This window comes from Pistacia vera, unplaced genomic scaffold (assembly GCF_008641045.1).
Source record: "Pistacia vera cultivar Batoury unplaced genomic scaffold, PisVer_v2 Contig108, whole genome shotgun sequence".
Taxonomy (NCBI): domain Eukaryota; kingdom Viridiplantae; phylum Streptophyta; class Magnoliopsida; order Sapindales; family Anacardiaceae; genus Pistacia; species Pistacia vera.
Window position 1 is genome coordinate 1,188,150 of NW_022195115.1, and position 21,609 is coordinate 1,209,758.

The 21,609-nt window shown below is 36.4% G+C and overlaps 1 protein-coding gene across 1 annotated transcript; it reads left to right on the forward strand.

Moving 5' to 3' along the window:
* The first annotated feature begins 100 nt into the window (after window positions 1–100).
* LOC116133509 (protein transport protein Sec24-like At4g32640) lies at window positions 101–21,362 on the forward strand. Its single transcript, XM_031419214.1, has 25 exons — window positions 101–300; window positions 573–1,579; window positions 2,452–2,682; window positions 2,859–2,933; window positions 3,061–3,159; window positions 3,909–4,020; window positions 4,679–4,806; window positions 5,264–5,383; window positions 5,879–5,959; window positions 6,541–6,618; window positions 6,764–6,856; window positions 7,836–7,890; window positions 8,428–8,504; window positions 9,318–9,389; window positions 9,534–9,617; window positions 16,011–16,130; window positions 16,245–16,313; window positions 16,478–16,555; window positions 16,691–16,829; window positions 17,188–17,352; window positions 18,968–19,113; window positions 19,200–19,379; window positions 19,903–19,991; window positions 20,137–20,168; window positions 20,782–21,362. The coding sequence occupies exons 2-25, from the start codon at window positions 680–682 to the stop codon at window positions 20,889–20,891; spliced, it is 3,333 nt and encodes a 1,110-aa protein (XP_031275074.1). The 5' UTR covers window positions 101–300; window positions 573–679; the 3' UTR covers window positions 20,892–21,362.
* The last annotated feature ends 247 nt before the right edge of the window (window positions 21,363–21,609 follow it).

Genomic DNA, 21,609 nt, shown 5'->3' on the forward strand with positions numbered 1-21,609 from the left:
ACTGTACAAAAGTCGGCTTCTTACTTCAAACAAAATTTACCCATTCATATGTGCACATACATACATACATACATATACATATATACATACATACATGCATCCACACTTTGACACTACACCCGTTAATAGACAAACCCGCCTTCTTTTTCAATCTTCATTCACTCTATCCCACCTGTGATCTCTCTATTTTCTCTTGTTTTTGATCCCAAATCACTAGATTATTCCGTTTCTCTTAAACCCTGATCACAATTCTTTCCGATCTATATCTTCATCTTTCTCTACCAGATTGGCAGATCCAAGGTTTGTTTTTCTGTCTCTTCTCAATTTTGTTCAAAAAGTTTCAAGCTTTTTTGTTGTTTGCGTTTTTGAGGATGAAAAGAATTTGTTTTTTTTCTGGTGAATTGTGTTGGTTTTAATGGCGTGATGAATTTTTTGATGGGTTCATTTTTCGTTGGGGGGAGAAAGTTGATTGCTTTATTGTGTGTGTTTGATGAATTTTGATTGTAATATATGTTATTATGTGTGAGTTTAATTGGGTTTTGATTTGTTTTTTAATTGCTGTTGATGGGTAGGTTTTGATTTGGATCGTTGTTGTTGAGACGTCGATAAAGTGTTTTTCAGGAGGGTATTGTTAGTTAAAGAATAAGGAGATTAAGGTTTGACTTGATAGATCACAAATATGGCAGCTCCTGTGCCTCCAGGGGCACCAAGGCAACGTCCACCACCACAATCAAATTATAACCCTAATTTCCAGCAAAATCCTAATGCATTATTTGATAATTTCCAGAATTTGAATATAAACCGTCCTGTTTCAATGCCCAATTCTACTCCGAGGCCAACCCCATTTGCCCAAACACCACCTTTTCCTTCTACAACCCCTCAACCACCGATGTCCCGCCCAGGCCCTCCACCACCTGGTGTGGTTCCAAGATCTATGGGAACCCAACAACCCACATTGCCCCCAAATGTGGCCCAACGGCCCCCTGCTCCGCCTGCTGGCCAATCTTTTCCTTTTGGTGGCAGACCCCCTCCTGGGTCTTTTCCCTCATCAATGGGTAGTGGTGGCCCTGTAGGGGTTCCCCCTTCTGGGGTGCCTCTGGCTGGTGCCTTACCATCTTCAGGTTCATTGGCTGGTCCATTTGCACCACCTCCAAGTGCTAGACCTTTTGCATCTTCTTCGACCTTGAGTAGTGGTATGAATGTACCCCCTTCAAGTGCTCAAGATGGTTTGACAAGTAATGGGCCACTGTCATATGCTGCTTCGGGGGCTGCACCAGGAGGACCACGTTTTCCTCCACCTGGTAGTGCAATGCAAACCCAAACACCTCCTGTTGGTCACCCGTCAATGGTGGCATCAGTTCGATCTCCTCCTCAATCTCCAAGTATGCGGTTTCCTCTGGGCAGTGCAGGGATTAGTTCCTCGATGGTTCCTCCAATGCAGCAGGCAATGCCATTCTCAGTTCCACCTCAAAGTGCGCCTCCATTTTCAAGTGCACCACCAATTTCAGCAGCACCTCCTCAAGGTGTACCACCACCTCAAGGTTCTCCTTTTGGGCCACAGACATGGCAAAGTAGACAGGTCAGCTTATAAAAATTCACGTTTTATGTTGTTCAGGAGTTTTTAACTAAAATCATGATTAATGTATTATCAGTCATCTTCAATTCCAATTAATGCTAGCTCACCTAAGCAATATGCAGCAGTTATATATAAGTATGTTTAAGTACTGTTAGTTTCTGTTCTTTCACTTAATTTTTGGATATTTAATTTTCAAACTTTAAATTCATGGTGTAAGTTTGAGTAAGAACTTATGGAATTATGCATTATTATATAAAAATTAGGGGGGTCTTCTTTATACAGGAGTCATTTAATTTACACAAGATTAGAATGAATGTTCGACCATAAAGCATGTGATGCACGTAGAAGGATAAATAAATAAATAAATAAATTATAAATAAGTGGTGTATAAATTTAGAAAAGCAAGATAAATATAATGTTATGCTGTCCAATAAAAAATGGAATATGCTAAAAAGAAATAACTAGTAAAGGGTTGCATTTATCTGTACTGTGTTGTTCTATATCCTGAAACTTTGTCTAAGTGCTTCTGTTGAATACAGATTGTTTAAATTTCTGTCTGAAGCTTAAATTAAGTTCTCTACTGCAAATGGATAATGAGAATTTATATGTTATATAAAGTTCTAAGATTTGACTTAAGGATGGGCGATTTTGGTGCAAGAGGCTTTCCTTACAATGATCTCTTGTTTAAATTCACCTTGTCATGCTGATTGGGATGATTTCTTGTTTTAACTCTAATAAACTTTTGGGCCAAAGTACATGCGCATTGCATAAATTACTAACTACTTACATGATTCTATATTGCATGACACCTTAAAAACATTTATTTTTTTCTCTCATCTATGAAATAGATTTTTAACCATTTTGGTTTGCTTTAGGTTGGTCCATCTCATCCAATTCCTGGTTCAGTGCAACCACCTAGAATGTTTGGTATGCCTCCACCACTACCAACTCAGTCGATGACAACTATACCTCCTGCTATGGGTCAAACTGGAGCCCCTGTTGCAGCGTCTTCGAAGATAGATCCCCAACAAATTCCGCGGCCCATTCCAAGTTCTATGGTGGTCATGTATGACACTCGTGAAGGAAATCAATCCAACACTCCTCCGGTATTATTCTTTTAGGTTCTACTTTACTTATTTATCTTTGCTTTTGTTTTCCCCCCTGTATTTCACTTCTGCTCAAGTTACTTGCATGTTGCTGAGAGATTTTCATTTTTATTTATCGATTTCCATTTTTATCTATTCCTTTGCCTTTACTGATTATTTTTATGCATTTTATATAGCCCGCGACAAGTGATTACATTGTTAGAGACACTGGGAACTGTAGTCCACGCTACATGAGGTGTACCATCAGCCAGGTTAAAATCAAGTTTTAAATGCATAGGCTGGCAATCATTTTGCAGTCTTTAATGCCTCCATTAACTTTAACTCTATGTCTTTAGAATTTATAACTTTTGGATTAATATGGACTTATTGCTTAAACAGATACCGTGCACTAATGACCTCTTGGCAACATCCGGCATGCAATTGGCTCTTTTGGTCCAACCTTTGGCCCTTCCTCATCCATCCGAGGAGGCGATCCAAGTAATGCTTGATTTCTTTCTTCTTTTTTATTTGTAAATGTAATACTCTAGGATTGTTTGTCTCTTCTTTCAATAACTTTTGGTCAGTGGATCATGAATTTATGTGTGAAGCCCCATATTTTTCTAAGAATTTAGTTTAAAGTTTTACATCACAATTGAGAATTTAAGGAAGAAACTTGACTTATTTGAAGACAAAAGATTTCAATTTTTTGGTTACACGTGTGAGGATGATGACTTTTGAGCTTTTTGATTGAATTATTTAGATGTGCATAGATAGGAGAGGAATCAATTTATTTTATTACTACATTTGTTTGGATTTTGTGGGGGTGTGTGGGAAGGGCTTCATATAATAATACTACTTTTCTCTGTCGGATAACCAATAAATCCGTTGTGCGTATGCACTAGGTTGAATTGGGTACTGACGCTGTACCCCAAAACCTTTTAGTGTTTAGGGAAGCTGTGGGACATTATATCCCAGGCCTTAAAGAAGATTTGAATATCTAAAGTCTTAGTTGGAAAGTGAGGGTTATGTGATTCGATTTGGAATGATATTAAGCTTTTGATAACACAAAATAATGCCACTAATGTTATGAGTGGATGAGGAAGGGTTTAATTTATTGTTTGCTTCCAGATAAGTTTCATGAGTTTTCATTTGGTTGGAAAGTTCCAACAAGTGCATCTGCTTTTTAAGCTTCTGCAATTGAAGAAAGAATCTAGTTTCTACATTTCATAAAATTTTTCTTGTTATAGGTTGTGGATTTTGGAGAAAGTGGTCCTGTCCGATGTTCTCGTTGCAAGGCCTACATAAATCCTTTTATGAGGTTCATTGATCAGGGAAGGCGGTTCATCTGCAATTTGTGTGGTCAGTATAAACAATCATTGTCTTCTAATTTTTTCCTTGTAGTTTTTGTGTTTAGATATGGTTGGAAGATGCCGTGTAGAGTGGAGATTGTCTTCTCTTCTCTGAATTTGCTGAAACAAGAAAACTTATTGCACATTATTTATTTGGCACATTTTGGTTAATTGATGTCAAGACTTCTTATTTTCTTTGTTCCTTTATATGTGTTGGAATAACTCTTCTTTGTTTATAATTTATTGTTCACATCAGTTGGGAAGTTTTGTACTTTTCAACTATGATCAAAATGTAGTAGCCTGAAAAGACCTTGGGTTTGAATCCGAAGCTTTTCCTTTTTTTTTTTTTTTTTTTTTTTTTTTTTTTTTTTATTTGGGTTCTTTTTTTTTTTTTTTTTTTATTTTTTTTTTGGAGATCCTCATTATCTATTACAAGGTTCTATAGATTTCAGATGACATGTGGAACCTTTTCAATAATGTGTTTGAAATTTTCTATTATAGTTGCTGGCTTACAGAGAGCCCCTAGTATGTTGTCAAAGCGTCCTCATTGTATACCAGCACCAATAGTTTTTGAATTTTGATGCATTCTGCTATATATTCATTTTTTACAGCTGGAGATAGGTGGTGTCTTGACAATGCAATTTACTCATTTTTCATCCTTTTTGTAGGATTTACGGATGAAACTCCCCGTGATTACCACTGCAATCTAGGTCCTGATGGTAGGCGTAGAGATGCTGATGAAAGACCTGAGCTTTGTAGGGGGACAGTTGAATTTATTGCTACAAAGGAGTACATGGTCAGTTAATTAATCAAATTTATGGCTTATAAAAATATGTTTTCCATATTCTTCTCCCCACTTTTTATTTTTATCCTATGACATTCCCTGTAAATGATTGGCGTGGTGTGTGGTTGCTGACATGGCGTGTGTTGACATCTATACTTAACCACTTCAGACAATTATGTACATGCCACCTTCTATAACTTATTGGCCTTCTGATAGAAGAGTTCTTTTACTTGCTGAGTATACAGTTAAAATTGACATGGTGTGATTTTGCCATGGCCAATTTAGAGCCCATATATTATATTTTCTGCTATTATAAAAAGGAAAGCAGGTGCTGCATGCAGTTTTCTTTTAGTCTTTATTTTGAAGCTCTTATATATTATTTTTAGACAATAGGCGCTGCATGAAGGTTTTTTTTTGTTATTCTCTTTTCTGGGTGCAATAGATGTTTTTCTTTTTAATCTTATTCCAGGTGCGTGATCCAATGCCGGCTGTTTATTTTTTCCTTATTGACGTCTCGATGAATGCCATACAAACTGGTGCAACTGCTGCAGCTTGTGGTGCTATTAGTCAAGTTATTGCCGATCTTCCTGTGAGTATGTCTAATTAAAAAAGTATATTGATCTGGTCCCATGCACCTTGTAAATAAGATTCTTATTAAATAAATGTTTCATCTCAATTGCTATTAAGTTTGTGGATCTAACTCTTCAAGTATCCAAGAAACTAGGATTTTCTGGGTGTTGCCACTTTCTTGTGTTTCATCTTTTGTCATATGGAGACATGTTGTTGGCACAAAGTTGCACACACCAGATCATCCAGTGTTGGCAATCTAAAGTAACTATTATTATTATGCTATTCTCATAATATGGCTTATCCCGATGTCCTTGTGATTATGCACTCAAACTGCAAATGCATTTTGTATTGGTTACTTTTGTTTCCTAAATTATCCTTGATCTTGTGCAGCTAATTATATTTTTAAAGTATAAAAATCCATCCTTGTTTGTTTACTCTAGGTACTTTTCACTCTTACCTTTGTAAAAGACAAGGACATTTTAGTGACTGGAATTTGATGTTTCTGTTTTTGCAGGAAGGTCCTCGGACTATGGTGGGAATCGCAACATTTGATTGCACAATCCATTTTTACAATTTGAAACGTGCACTACAGCAGGTCAATAAATACTTGCACTAGTATTCTCTTTCAAAAATTTTAGCTATTGACTTGACTCATCTTTATTTTTCCTGCCTTCAAGATATATTTTTAAGTTCTTTACTATTTTTTTTTTCTCACATTAAATTCTTCAACCAAGAAGAAAAACCCTTTTATACGTGTTTGTCTCTTTTATACTTGCTGGGTTTTGTTCTGTGCCATCTCATAGCAAGCTTTGGTATGCATGCTCTTTTTCTAGAATGAAGAAATTTAATCATCATCGGTATGCAATTCAGTCTTGGCTTCTGATGTAGAACTCCTGATTTTTTGTATTCTTTGATTTTTCCTTCTTAAACATGAAAATAAGGATGCATGCTATCTTATGTTGTTAGAAATATTTAGGCTACTTATAAGAGGACAACCACAAAAAACAGAAATTAGAATTGTCATTGGGCTTTTCTATTTGCAATTCCATTTAATAACTATTCTTACTTCAGTCATTGATTAGTCGTGATAAATTTTTTTTTGTCTTTAGTATTTATTTGATTACCGTATGTGAAAGGTTTTTCAGACTGAGCTTGATTTCAAGATATGTTTTGCAGCCATTGATGCTCATTGTCCCTGATATAGAAGATGTTTATACTCCGCTGGAATCTGATGTCATTGTTCCACTATCTGAGGTTAGCTCCTAAGGTTTTTAGGCTAATTTATGCTTTCTGTTGGAGATTTTGAGGTCCATGAAGAAATATTTCGACTACTTTGTTGTTTTGAGGAATTTTTAAAATGCCTTTCAGTAATATTATTGCTTTTCTTATGTGGATTTAGTGCCGTCAACATTTGGAGATGTTGCTGGAAAGCATTCCATCCATGTTTTTGAACAATAGAACAGCTGAATCAGCTTTCGGTGCAGCAGTCAAGGTATGCTATTTTGTATAAGGGTATAGTGTACATGCATGGCATGTGTTTTTTGTTATTCTAGTTAAAACCCAAGACATAACAAAAATGTAGTAGGATATGAATATGGTTTGCTAACTGCGTCATGGTGGTGATGCCTAGTTTCGGCTTTGAAAAAAATGTAATATCCATCAATTTACATATGCTAAATAAACCAATGCCTCATTTGGTGTTTTTGATTCTCACAGCAGATTTTAATCCAACAATCTGTGGCGCAGAAAAAAGGAATAAAAGAACATATTATCAATTTAAAATCATTTCCCATGAGGTTGATTGAAATTAATGTTTAGTATATAAATACAGATGGTTAACTACTATTCAGTACTTGATTAGCTTGTCTTACCTGGTCAAAATGTGGACTGATTAGGATCCTATATCTACTTCTGTTCTGAAATGATTTAGCATGGATTAGTGTTAGCCATCAGCATGTAGTGTCTACTTTTTCAAATGCGGAGGAGAATTAAAAGCACGCATTACAGTGTTGAAATAATGTTTGGCGCAACTAAATGATAAAATTGAAACAATATGTGGATGTTCTCAGAAAAAAGTTAAGAGATTGTTTTTGGGAAGAGTACGTCCACTACAACGTTTGTGGAGACCCAATTTTTTTTTTTTTTTTTCTGTATAACTTTTGGTTTTTATAAGAAAAACATTAATCAGATTCTGGCCTTTTTGATCGTTTTAGGAAACAAAATATGTTTCTTATATCTTATATAAAATTTTGGTTTTTTTTTTCTGTTTCTATATTTTCATTTCTTGAGAAAAATAATCATAGTTTATAATTCATATTCCCTTGCATTTATTTTCCTTGCTACTTATATTTGTATATATCAGTTAAATTGTGAAACTTGAATGTCCTAGCTAACACATATTTATAAAAGTGCTACATATTAAGTACTTGCAGCGTATATTTGGATACTTAAGCTTTTGTCTTCTGTTTCAGGCTTCTTTCTTGGCTATGAAGAGTACTGGGGGCAAACTTCTAGTTTTTCAATCAGGCAAGCTGATATGCAGTTTTATGAGTTTCTTGTTATTGGTCTATCAAAATTTATGATTTTCTTTGCATATTTGTTCATGCTTGCATATGATTTAGTTTATGGCTGCATGAAGTTGAGACTTGCTATCATTAAATGAGATATTCATTTGATAGATGCCCAACTAATAATTCCTTGGCTGATAAATTCCTGCGTTGCAAAAAAGCAGTGCACTTGAATAAACGTTTGCATCTCTTTTCTGTACAAGTCGTTTGAGATATTTGCCAACATTACTTTTATATTTTATAAACGTTTGCATCTCTTTTCTGTACAAGTTGTTTGACATATTTGCCAACATTTCTTTTGTATTTTAGTTCAGTATGGAAGCATTTCTCTGTATCTGTCAACATTTCATATATATTTTAATTCATTATGTGAAAGCATTTCTGCTGTTAGCTGGGTCGTTTTTCTTTTTAATGGATCTTTATTCCCTGCAACCTGTAAAAATTGTTGGAATGGAACAATTATTGTTCTGATAAATGTTGTACTATATATGTACAGTCTTGCCTTCAGTTGGTATTGGAGCCCTTTCTGCTAGAGAGGCTGAGGGAAGAAGTAATATCTCTGCTGGAGAAAAGGTAAAATATCTTATATGTTGTTTTTTCTTCTGCCAATTGTTTGTTCTTGGGTTATAGTACCATGTACTCTTGCTTTTCGTGAATGAGTTTCATATTTAGATTATTACAGGTGACTATTATCTAAACTATGCATATTTGTGTGGTGTAAACTCCTGCACTGGGACTGGGGTTGTCTAGTTAAGAGCCTCGCATACCAGTAACTAACTTTGTATGATATGGTTACCGTAAACTGTTTTGAGGACTAATTTTTTTTTTTTTTTCTTTTTCTGTTTTCTGACAGTTGGTATGAACTTGCTTTACTTGCTACTTTGTTTAAATGGCTGGTTTAACTGCAGCTGCATGGCAGTTTAGTTTTTATATTACCAAATGTTAGAAGTTTACTGCGTCGTTGTATTGTGAATTAGAGAAAAACAAAGGAATTAATGAACAGCCCAGGTCCAACAATGAGGTAGGTCCTGTTCTGTCACAATCAAAAGTAGAAATCGTGAGGGCTGTGTACCCTAAGCGGAGAATATTATACTATGTGAGACCAAGTTGTTACACTTAGTCTATAAAGTTTTTCAGTTTTTTTTTTTTTTTTTTTGGGTAAAATCATAAGTTCTGTTTTATTCAGACCATAATGTATAATGTAGGGGATGCCAACTAGTTTTTCCTTTTCTTTTTTGTTTGTTTTCATTAAGTGGTTAATTTGTCTTCTCTTCTTGATGCTTTGGTACTGTCAGCATGAAATGCTAAGATGAATATTTAAACTGCAGATTATCAAGACGTATTATATGAGGTTTTATGTTTTTTGTCTTTATTTATTTATTTCAGGAATCACACAAACTACTGCAACCAGCAGATAAAACTTTGAAGGCAATGGCAATGGAGTTTGCCGAATATCAGGTGAACTTCTAACTGACTTCTTTTTACTTGTTTATGATTAATATATATTTGTAGATTCTCTGTTTTGACATCGGTTTATAGTGGCACAGAAGCTGGTGATCATGAATTTATCTAGCTCATTGTTTTTGTTTCAACGTGTTCCAGGTCTGTGTAGATGTGTTTCTCACTACTCAGACATATGTAGACATTGCTTCCATCTCTGTCATCCCAAGGATTACTGGAGGACAGGTATTTTTGGCTATTTGACTGTTATTTGTAATCTTAGAAAGTGATCTGCATTCGGTCCTTTTAGTGTCAATGCTGTGTCCTAACTGAAATTAATCTCTAACTTGCATACTAATTTTTTATGCCAATTCTCCCTTTATAATTACTAGTGAAAGAAACACGAAAATGCAAGATATCTTCTGGATTTTTCATTTATTCACGTTAAAAAAAGCGCTACTGGATGCAGAATCAGTTTAGTTTTCCCTTCTTTTTCTTATTTTTTTAATTTCAACTTTTAGATTCTGTTGTCAATCATGAAGTTACATATAAGAAAATCCTTAATTTTTTCTTTCTGTGAAACAAAGTTCTTTTTTTTTTCTTTCTTTTTTTTCTGATTTAATTTAGATCTTTCTGTTTTGCATAAAATTTAAAAAGATAAAGAGTGTACTGCTCTGAACGTAAAGAGATTTACAGACGAGTGGACGAGCTGTCCACAAAACAAGTGGAAACTGTCTACTAAGATATCAAAAGGGTTACAATGTAAAACTTTCAGATCTTAACAGGTCAAAAGGACTTGCCTAGAAACGATGTCCTATGAGATCCTTGCAAACCCACAAAAATAAAAAATTAAAAAAGGTCTCAGGAACTTCCTAGAAGGGAAGAGAAAATTTTAGGGTCTGTTTGTTTTATTTTGGATAAGTTTTGAAAAAGTAAGAGTTAGGTAGTTATTACGAGGTAGGATTTGAAAGTTAACAAAAACCCCCGCAGGTTTGTTAATTTAATTAAACACTTCTGCAATAAAACATTGAAAATTAACCCTTGCACCCACGCATTAAATGTCGGCAGCCGGCCACCACCGTCGGAGGGTGACCGGAGTCGTCGTATCGGCACACGATCGGCTGAATCTGGCCGGTCGTGCGTTGATATGGCCTTTTCCAGAGGCCAGATCTATGGCTAGATTTGGGCACGTTTGGTCAACGACAGCCAAAGATATGGCCGTTGTTGACGACCAGCTACGACTAAAGATCTGACATGTTCTAGCCAGATCCACAGTGGATCGGGCTGAAAAATGTTAGATCGGCTCACTATCAGCCAGATCTAGTTGGTAATGTGCCATTATACCAGATTCCGACTACCTTCTAGCGGTAGTGGTAGGAATTTGGAAAAATGTCGGTGGATGGGGGTGTTTTTGTCAAATTCTAAACTTTTTTTTTTTTTTTTTGTGTTTAGTTAAATTAACAAACCTAGGGGGTTTAAAAATAATTGAATAAAATAGAATAGGATTTTCAAAATAGGGAAACAAATGTGTATTTTGGGTAGGATAGGGATATGATAGTGCAAAAATGGGCCCTTAATTTCTTATTGAGCTAGCAAGGAATTTAGATTCTTGGAAAAATAAAAAAAATAAATGATGTATTTGAGTCTGATTGTTTCTTTTGCTTCTCATCCCCCCACCCCCGTCGAGGCAATGAAAATATATCCTTGTGTTTTTTACTTATTGTGAAATCAGAAGAATTTTCTTCGTATTGATTGTGAACAAAATACAACAATATATACATATTCAACAGTCCATACAAGGAAATGAAATAATCTAAACTGGAAAGGGAATGATCTAATTTCTTATTCTAAAGATCCTATTCCTAAAACATTTGATTTGTACAACTCAACACTCCCCCTCAAGCTGGGGCATATAAATCATATGGACCAAGCTTGTTACAAATAAAGTCAATACGATGACCCCTAAGTGATTTAGTGAGAATATCTGCCAGTTGATCATTTGAGCGGACATGACTATTGGTAATACAATCAGATAAGATTTTCTCTCTGATAAAATGACAATAAATTTCTATATGCTAAGTCCTCTCGTGAAACACCGGGTTGGAGGCAATATGGAGAGCAGCTTAATTATCACAAAGTAACTTCATCTTTACTACTTCTGTAAACTTCAATTCTTGGATTAGTTGTTTCAACTAAATGAGCTCAGAAGTTGTTAGAGCCATTGCACGGTATTCTGCCTCTGCACTCGATCTGGCAACGACATCTTGCTTCTTACTTTTCCAAGATACAAGGTTTCCTCCCATAAGAATACAAAAACCTGAAGTGGAACGTCTATCAGATGGAGAACCTGTCTAATCAGCATCAGAATATCCGACAATCTGTGTATGACCCTTGGTTTTATATAATAGACCTTTGCTTGGTGTACCCTTTGATATATCTTAAAATCTGAATAACTGCATTCCAATGACTGTCATAAGGAGACTGTAGAAATTGACTAACAACACTGATGGAGAAGGAAATATTAATTCGTGTAATGGTGAGATAGTTAAGTTTACCAACCAGTCTTCGGTATTTCCCAGCGTCTGCAAGAGGGTCCCCCTGTCCAGGTGAGAGCTTTGAATTAGGATCCATAGGAGAGTCCATCGGTTTACAGTCTAACATTCCTGTTTCTTTCAAAATATCTAGTGCATATTTCCTCTGAGAAATAACAATACTTGAGCTAGATTGAGCCACTTCAATACCAAGGAAGTATCTAAGTAATCCCAAATCTTTGGTCTGAAAGTGGTGGAAGAACTGTCTTCAACTGTTTAATAACATCCTGACCACTTCTCGTAATAACAATATCATGAACATAGACAACCAGATATATGCATTGCCCTAATGAGTTGTGTTTATAGAAAATAGAGTGATCAGACTCATACCGAATCATCCCAAACTCTTGAATGACATTACTGAATCGTCCAAACCAGGCACGAGGGGACTGTTTTAAACCATACAAAGATCGACGAAGTTTACATATCAAGGCAGACTACCCCTGAGCAACAAAGCCAGATGGTTGCTCCATATAGATTTCTTTGTGAAGCTCACTATAAAGAAAGACATTCTTAATGTCTAATTGGTATAGAGGCCAATGGCAGAGAGTAACCATAGATAAAAACAAGTGGACAGAAGACATCTTAGCCACAGGAGAAAGGGTCTCATAATAATCCAACCCATAAGTTTGAGTATACTCTTTTGCAACCAACCATGCCTTCAGTCGATCAACCTGACCATTTGGGCCAACCTTGACAGTATAAATCCAACGACAACTAACAGGCGATTGGCCGGGAGGCAAAGGAACTAATTCCTAAGTATTATTATGATGTAAAGCAATCATCTCTTCAACCATAGCTTGACGCCAGCCGAGATCAATCAGTGCCTCACAAACATTAGAAGGAACAGAGACAGAAGAAATGGTTAACACAAAAGCATAATATGATGGAGATAAGCGGTGATAACTATGAAAATTATAAATCGAATGAGGGTTGCGAGTGGACCGCAGCAGGAGAGGAATCTGACGTAGGAGGATCAAGAACGGGATCCTTAGGAACATCATCAAGAACAGTGTCAATAGCCGTACTTGGAACAATAGCATCACCTAGAGGAGGAGACTCGCCTATAGGGGTAGGACTGGGAGGAATAGTAACAGACTCTGCAGGATGATCATAAGTAGACTCAATGTAGGGCATAGGAAAGACGGTGGTGATAGAATCACTGTCTGATGTAGAAAAGAAAGGAGAAGACTAAAAAAAGGTAACATCAGCGGATAGAAAGTATTGACGAGTGGATGGAGAATAGCACCTATAACCTTTATGAAGTCTTGAGTATCCTAGGAAAATACACTTGGTAGATTTGGCAGACAGTTTGTTGGTACCTAGGGAAAGGACATGGACAAAACATGTGCAACCAAAGATACTTGGAGGAAGAGAGTGTAACTGTTGATTAGGGAACAAAATAGAATGAGGGACTTGGTTTTGTAGGACAAAAGAAGACATCATATTAATCAAGAAACATGCAGTTAACATAGCGTCTGCCCAGAACCGGAAAGGAACCTAATTGTGTAAAAGCAGGGTTTGGGCAGTTTCAATCAAATGTCTATTCTTACGCTTAGTAACTCCATTTTGTTGTGGAGTATAAACATAAGAGGATTGATGGAGAATTCCTTGGGATGACATGAATTTGGTAAAGGGAGTAGAAAAATATTCACGAGCATTATCACTCTGAAACACACGAATAACAACATTAAATTGTGTCTTAATTTTAGCACAAAAGGATTCAAATATAAAAAATAATTTGGAACGACTTGTTATTAAAAATAACCAAGTGCAATGAGAATAATCGTCAATGAACGTAACAAAATACTGAAACCCTAAAATGGACGAGACTCGACAAGGACCTTAGACATCAGAATGAACTAACTCAAAAGGGGAGGTAGCCTGTTTATTGACATGCTTTGGAAATGTACTACTAGAATGTTTTCCAAGTTAACATGACTCACAATTTAAAGATGATGAAGTAGATAGACCTGGAACCATCTTCTGAAGCTTTGTTAAACTAGGATGTCCCAAACGATTATGAAGGAGAAGAGGAGAATCGGAGACGGTGCAGGCAATGGGGGCAGAAGGTAACTTGAGATGATAGAGGCCCTGTGACTCATGTCCTGCGCCAATCATTTGTCCCGTATTGCGGTCTTGTGTAACAATAGAATCATTAGTAAAAGTGATAGAACAATTTAAAAAGCGGGTGAGTTTACTGACAGATAGAAGGTTAAAAGGGCAATGGGGAATATACAAGATAGAATCTAAAGTCACAGAGGAGAGTGGTTGTGCACTACCTATTGCTTTAACAACTGCTTTGGTCCCATTGGCTAAGGTAACAAGAGACAAAAAGGTAGTATTAATAAGATGAGGAAGCAAACAGGGGTTACCAAAGACATGATCCGATGCACCTGAATCAAGAACCCAAGGCCTTTGAGGAGACGACTAAGTGAGGCATGCAATTGATTTTCCCGACTGAGTGATGGAAGCAACAGATGAAGAAGACTGCTTATTTGCCTGGAACTGGAGATATTCGTCATAATCAACACCCATAAAAGTCAAGGATGACTGACTTGGTTCTTCAGAAGATTCAGAATGATGATCAGGATAAGTGACATTGGCAACCCGAGGAGGACGCCCATGTAATTTGTAGCATTTTTCCCGGGTATGCCCCCACCTATGACAATAACTACACTTGGGTCGACCTCCCCTGTCACTACTTTCCCCCTGTTCTCCTTTAACAAAAGTTTGAGACTGAGAGGTCAGGACAGAAGAATCAACTGGGGAAGATCCAACCACAACACCAGGGGAGGAGACTCGAAGTAATCGAGCAAAAACTTCATCAAGAGGAGGCACAAGAGCACTTGCTAGCATCTGATCTCGTATTGGAGTGAGAGCAGGACTGATAGTGGCAAGAGTAAGAACCATAAAGAATTTGTCTCATTGTGCCAGATCTTTTGCTTTAGACTTGCCAGTGGGTAGTAACAAATTAAATTATGCCTTGAGAGAGGCCATCCTGCCAAGAAAGTCAGACATGCCCATATCTTCTTGTTTGAGATTAACCAAATTGGACACAACAGAATAGAGTCTCTGAATATCATTAGTATAAAACAGTTTGGCCTGTTGCCATACCTCAAAACAAGTTCTATATATTTTATAAGTAGAATGAAGGTGGGGGTCAATAGACTGCCATAATAAACCATATACCAAAGCATCTGTCTTTACCCAGGTAGTCTTATCATCCATGACATCTTTATCCTTAGTGGTCAAGTGATCCTCCAGACAATGTCCCATACACCACAGTTCAACGGAGGCAGCCCATGAAGAATAATTGGAGCTGCCTATTAATTTTTCAGTTGTGATCGGAGGAAAAGATAAAAAAGAAACAGAACTTGATTTGGTGTTGGATCCTTCAGCGAGCATGATTGTCTTGTGGGAGAGATTGAACTGATTTGGGCTGAAAAACAAAATTAATTATGGGCAGATCGGAAAAAGAGGATATTTTGGCGGTAGTGGGCTATTTCTGATGCCGGTGATGACAATGCAGTGTCGGACGGTGATAGGTGTGCTCGCCGGCGGTGTCTGAGTGCATAGGTGCCGACGGTGAGACCTCATGTTAGCCGGTGAAGGAGATCTGAGAAGGAGCTGCCAGAAAGAAGACCGACGCGTGCGGTAGCGACTAGCGATGAAATTTTCAGGTTTTGCCGGCGAGGAGAAGACGAACAGGCTGGTGTGGTTAGAAGAGTGATTCAACACCAGAAGGAGATAGCCTGAACTTCGCTAGAAAATATCGCCGGAAAAAAAAAAAGAATGTTTTTTCTAGGGTTTCTGATTTCTTAGTTTTGATACCATGTGAAATCAGAAGAATTTTCTTTGTATTGATTGTGAACAAAATACAACAATATATACACATTCATCAGTCCATATAAGGAAATGAAATAATCTAAACTAGGAAAGGGAATGATCTAATTTCCTATTCTAAAGATCCTATTCCTAAAACATGTGATTTGTACAACTGAGCACTTATTTCAGTTGACTTTATATGTTTCTTACTTCCTTCCAGGTTTACTATTACTACCCATTCTCGGCTCTTCCTGATCCCGCAAAACTTTACAATGATCTTAGATGGAATATCACGAGGCCCCAAGGCTTTGAGGCAGTTATGCGTGTGAGATGCAGCCAGGTAGTCTTTTAGGATTTTGAAATTTTCTTCTTCTTTACTATCGTAAGGCAATTGGTTTTCTGTTTTTGAATATGGTTCTATTCTTTAAGTTGATTTTTGAATAAACTTTTATAGGGTATTCAAGTTCAAGATTACTATGGGAACTTTTGCAAACGCATTCCGACAGACATTGACCTACCTGCGGTTTGTACATTTCTAGCAAACTATTGTCTTTCAACCATTCTATTTTGTTTCCTGATTCCCATTCCTATTGCAGTTGCTTCTATGTTTTACTGAGGCTAAGCATATTTTGGTAGCTATTTTCATCTTGACTTATTAACCAGGAAGTCATCTTGTCTATTGTGCAGATTGACTGTAACAAAGCTATCATGGTAACCTTAAAGCATGATGATAAATTGCAGGATGGCTCAGAATGTGCTTTTCAGGTACATATTTCCCTACAATATGTCTTAGTTTTAAAAATACGTTGTCTGTTAGTATAAGTAGCTTTTTGTATGGCTCTTAGTGTTCAGAAGTTGAATTTTCTTATTTTTAATTGCATTTTCTTTTCCATTGTTCAGTGTGCCCTTCTTTACACCACTGTGTATGGCCAAAGAAGAATTCGAGTTACAACTTTATCCTTGCCATGCACCAGTAATTTAAGTAATCTGTACCGCTCGGCTGACTTGGATACTCAATTTACATGTTTCATGAAGCAAGGTATTTGATTTTATTTTGTTAATTGTCTTTGCTAACTTGTTTCAGCTTCCCGGTATGATTCTGTTATGTACATTTTCCAGTTTCTGACTGCAATTCTTTTTATTGTCCGATGTTTTCAAATAATGAATGTGATTACAGAATTTTTATTTTTTATTTCATATTCGACAGCTTTTAAATGTGAGCATTACGTGCTCTTTTCCCAACTCTGTTCTTTTGTTTTATTTTCACGCTAACTCTTGTCAAGCAGTCATTCTTTATTTCCTAGAAGCTGTAGAAATCGTATTGTTATTATTTTATATGATAGGAAGTTAGGAACTCACTATAATCCTTTTTCTTTTCTTAACTACTCTATTTGTAGCGGCAAATGAAATTCCTTCCACCCCACTAGTGAATGTCCGGGAACAGATGATGAACCTTTGTGTCAATGCTCTGGTTTCGTATCGTAAGTTCTGTGCTACTGTATCATCATCTGGACAACTTATTCTACCAGAGGCTCTCAAGCTTTTGCCTTTATACACCCTTGGTATGTACTTTTCTGTGCATTATAATTTGTTTTTAAGTTATGAATGAAGTAATGTTGTATCCAGCAATACTCATTAAGCACTTATTTACATCTTAAATTTCCATGTGGTACATATTTTTATGCTTTCTAAGGGTAAATGTGGTCCACCAAATGGTTTGAAGAATATATTTGTATGCTTTCTTATGCTTGTGTGAGCCAGGTTTTCTTGGCACAGTAACGAACATCCATCCATAGTCTTTCTTTGTGTAGGATGGATGCTCCTCTTAGAGTTCTTGTATTCAATATGATCTGCTGGTCCATGCTTTATATTCTTCTTTGAATTATTAGTAATACATTTCTCTTAGTTTCTTTTCACAGAAGTTAGAGAATCCATTCTTGAATAAATATATTTTCCTTTTTTTTTTTGTCAGTATCTTTTTTCTTTTTTCGGAAGGGAGTGTAGTTGGGATTGGGACTTGGGAGCATTGAAGTCTTGGAGATTATCATTGTCAATATATCTACCAATATTAAGTATGCTAGGACCTTCAAAATTAGTTAACATGATAATTCGTGTAAGATTATGCTGGTCATGGTTTTAAAACCCGGACTAGCCCGGTCGGTTTAATCGGAACCCGGGGCCTTCTTCGGGTCGGGTTACCCTTTCAACTGTTTCAATTTTGAAATCTAGCAAACATACCCCTGATTAATATGCATCAGTCCTTGAAGGTTTCAAATCCAGCAAACACACCCTCTGGCCAAATGCAAATCGGCGATGACCTCCCTTTTTCTGGCGACCTTCCACTTTCCCTTGTTGTTGGAAACCACATTCTGACTTTCTCTGGGGCCGTGACGCTTCATCTCCCGCCGCCGTGCGATGTTTTGTCGTCCAACAATTTTTCTTCCATTTCCCGACGTCGATCGGCCTTCTTTGGCATCGATAGGCCTCCTTAGCCACCGATCTACCTTCTCCCAAGCTCCCTTGCCGTCGTTCACGAATATCCATAGTCATCTCGCCAAAAAAAGCCACCGCGACCATTTGACTTCCACCACCGATTTGCCATGTTCCGGCGATGCCTCAACTTGCTAGTTGCTGATTCGTCCTCCCCATCACCCGATCTACCCTTCCTGGTGTGTCGCCGCCGCTCTTCCATTCGATCGCCAATTTGCATTTGGTCAGGGGTTGTGTTTGCTAGATTTCAAACCTATAGGGTCTGATGGTATTCATCAAGGGTGTGTTTGCTATATTTTAAACTTGTCAAACCATTGGTTAAACCGCCGGTTAACCTGTGACCTAGTCGCCTGAACGGGTCACCCCTCGGGTCGGGTTTTAAAACCTTGATGCTGGTTGGAGATGCATAACATGTAAATAAATTGTGTGGAATGAATTTCCCAAACCTTACGTTCTTTTTCCTATAAATCATAGTATTATGAAATCTTGAATGAGTTTCAGACCGATGCTCATTTTTACTTTTATATTTTATGTTGAAGTGGCTACCATTCATGGCTAAACGCAGCATGTCTCTAACATTGGAGAATTTGAAGTTGTATAGTGTATTTTTATTAGCCATTTTTGTTAAGATTAAATATTGAAGGATGGACATGGATTGACAAGTTTCTTTCATTTGTTTTTCTTCAGCATTAATTAAAAGTGCAGGACTGAGAAATGATGGGAGAATAGATGATCGGTCATTTTGGATAACATATGTTTCCTCTGTTTCTATTCCTTTGGCGGTTCCATTTGTGTACCCAAGGATGGTGGCTATCCATGACCTTGATTCAAAGGTATTGTTTATGTCAAGCGTACTTTATGTTTGATAGTGTTTAAAATATGCTTCTAAACTGTTATATAACTTTCTTTTAATTGACAGGTGGAAGGTGGATCTCCTATTCCTCCCTTTCTACCTCTTTCTAGCGAACATGTTAGTGATGAGGGAATTTATCTTCTTGAGAATGGTGAGGATGCTCTAATATATATTGGGAGCTCAGTGGATTCAAATATCTTGCGCCAGCTGCTTGGCATTAATTCAGTTGAAGAAATTCCAACTCAGGTAATTCCATCTTAATCCTTGCAGAATATAAAATCCTTGCCTTTCTCTATTTGCTGTTATCAGTTTGTTGTAAGTTGTGGCCATTTCTTGGAAATAAGCCTCTGAGCACCAGACTTTGTCCTTCAGACTTAATTCAGTTTAGTATCTGGTGGAGTATAGGTCCATTAGGAGACTGCAGCAATTATTTGGTTTAGAAACCTTTTAGTGGTTCTATTCAGGGAAACTGAATTTAAAGGTAAAGCCTACATTACAAAGGTGTGTAATTTGATAGTGTGCCATATCAAAAAAGGAGCAAATTTTCTCAAAAGGGGATGAATTTTATTTGAAGCCATTTGTAATTAGACTACAGTGCCAATAGTTGCCTGGTGCTCAGATATAGTTCTCCTCTACTGGAATGGAGTGTCTTTTTATTTTTATTTATTTGTTTTTTGTTATTGTCCTTTTCCCCCTTGCCCTAACCATATACTGGTTATCATTCTCATTATGCAACTTGTCATTCTTTGCTAATAATTTGTGTGTACAGTTTGTGCTTCAACAGTTCGATAATCCGTTATCAAAGAAGCTAAATGAAGTGATAAATGAGATAAGGAGCCAAAGATGCTCTTACCTACGGTATGAATGACTTAATTTTTTTTTTTTTATTTGAAGAAATTAAAAAAAAAAAAAAAAATCTTTGAAATTTTAAATGATACTTTATGTAACTAAGTCTCAGTTCAATGCAATAGTTTGTAATTTTTCTTGTTTTATCTTCTTGCAGCTTAAAGTTGTGCAAGAAAGGAGATCAATCAGGTCAGTGAATTAGAACAGCCCTTTTCTGTTTTGCCATTTAATTGCTAGTGTTAAGAAAATGTCTCTCTCCATTATAGAAATACTGTTACCCCTCTTCTCTGTAGCCATCAGATATATCCTCTTCACATATCTGTTCATTTTCTTTTTTTTTTCCTTTTCAGAACCAAAATTGATCAAATCTTGTGTTGGCCAGTAGCTAGCCAAAAAACTTAACAGTGTCCAATAAGTGATTCGATATCTGATGATTGGATTCCCATGAGTTCAGCTCATTAGATGTCAATTCTTATGTTTCTATAATGCATTAAAGGAGTTTATCTAACCTTTTCACATCAGTTCATTTTGATAAATGTAATTAGGGTACATATTTAAGCCCTACCTGCAGCTAAGGTTTGACACTCCTAGGAAATGACAATAGATTTTATTGAAACTAAAGCATCACATCTCGTTGTCCATATTGGTCATGTAATTTGATTCTGTAATCCTATAATTCTTATGAGTTTTTTTTTTTTTCTTTTTTGGGATCAACAATCAGTTGTAGTTTCCTTATTTCCTCTTTGGGATCATATTGTGGTTTTGATTTATTTAATTGAAGTAGTTCATAATTTTTCCCCAGGGATGCTGTTCTTTTCGTATTTGGTCGAAGACAAGATTCCTACTGGCGGGCAATCATATGTTGAATTTCTAATAAATATCCATCGGCAAATTCAAGTTAAAATGTCTTAATCATTTTATGCTTCTGCCGTTGGTTTACAATTTTTTATCACCAACACACGAGCCCAAATGGAAAAATCCGAAGAGAAGATGAAAGTCTAGTTCTTGTTTTATACATGCACCGGGGATCAGCACCATCCGTTTTATATTCTGTGAAGGAAGTTGGCTAAGTTTTGCAATTAGAGGTTTGAAAGTGTAGTTTACATTTGTAGTTGTCAAATGCTGGTAATAAAATATAGAGCTTAAATTTATCTGTCTATTTAGTTTGTGTTTTTTTTTCTCTTTCCATCTCCCATCAACCTCCCTTGTGTACTGTTATAATCTCAGAAAAGCAGGTGGGGAAGGGGACAATGTGTAATTGATTGTTGTCTTCAAATGGACAAGTTTTGTTTTGTTTTGTTGATTTTATATTACATTCAATCAGATGTACTATAAATGATCTGCTATTTTGAATATATTATTTGATACATGATAAATAGACAATTAGTAGTTGCAGTTTCAATTATGCTACAGTTTTACTAAATTTATTGTTCTGGAAGATGTAAGTACAATTATATGAAGTGGGAAAAACGAACTTTAAGAACAGTTAAGGCCTCACGGACCATCCAATATGAATATTCAAAATTATATTGTGAACTGTCAAAACCTGGATATTATGATTATTCAAATACTTCAGTTAAACCTGTTATAAATCTTCAACCCAAATAATGGCATAGTCTCAAACAATGTT

What these genes read in the sequence shown, in the direction of transcription:
- LOC116133509 (XM_031419214.1), top strand. Translation starts at nt 680, where the DNA reads ATGGCAGCTCCTGTGCCTCCAGGGGCACCAAGGCAACGTCCACCACCA. An exon ending in ATCAATCCAACACTCCTCCG is followed by an intron (nt 2,683 to 2,858) that starts GTATTATTCTTT and finishes CATTTTATATAG; the next exon opens with CCCGCGACAAGTGATTACAT. An exon ending in AAGTTATTGCCGATCTTCCT is followed by an intron (nt 5,384 to 5,878) that starts GTGAGTATGTCT and finishes CTGTTTTTGCAG; the next exon opens with GAAGGTCCTCGGACTATGGT.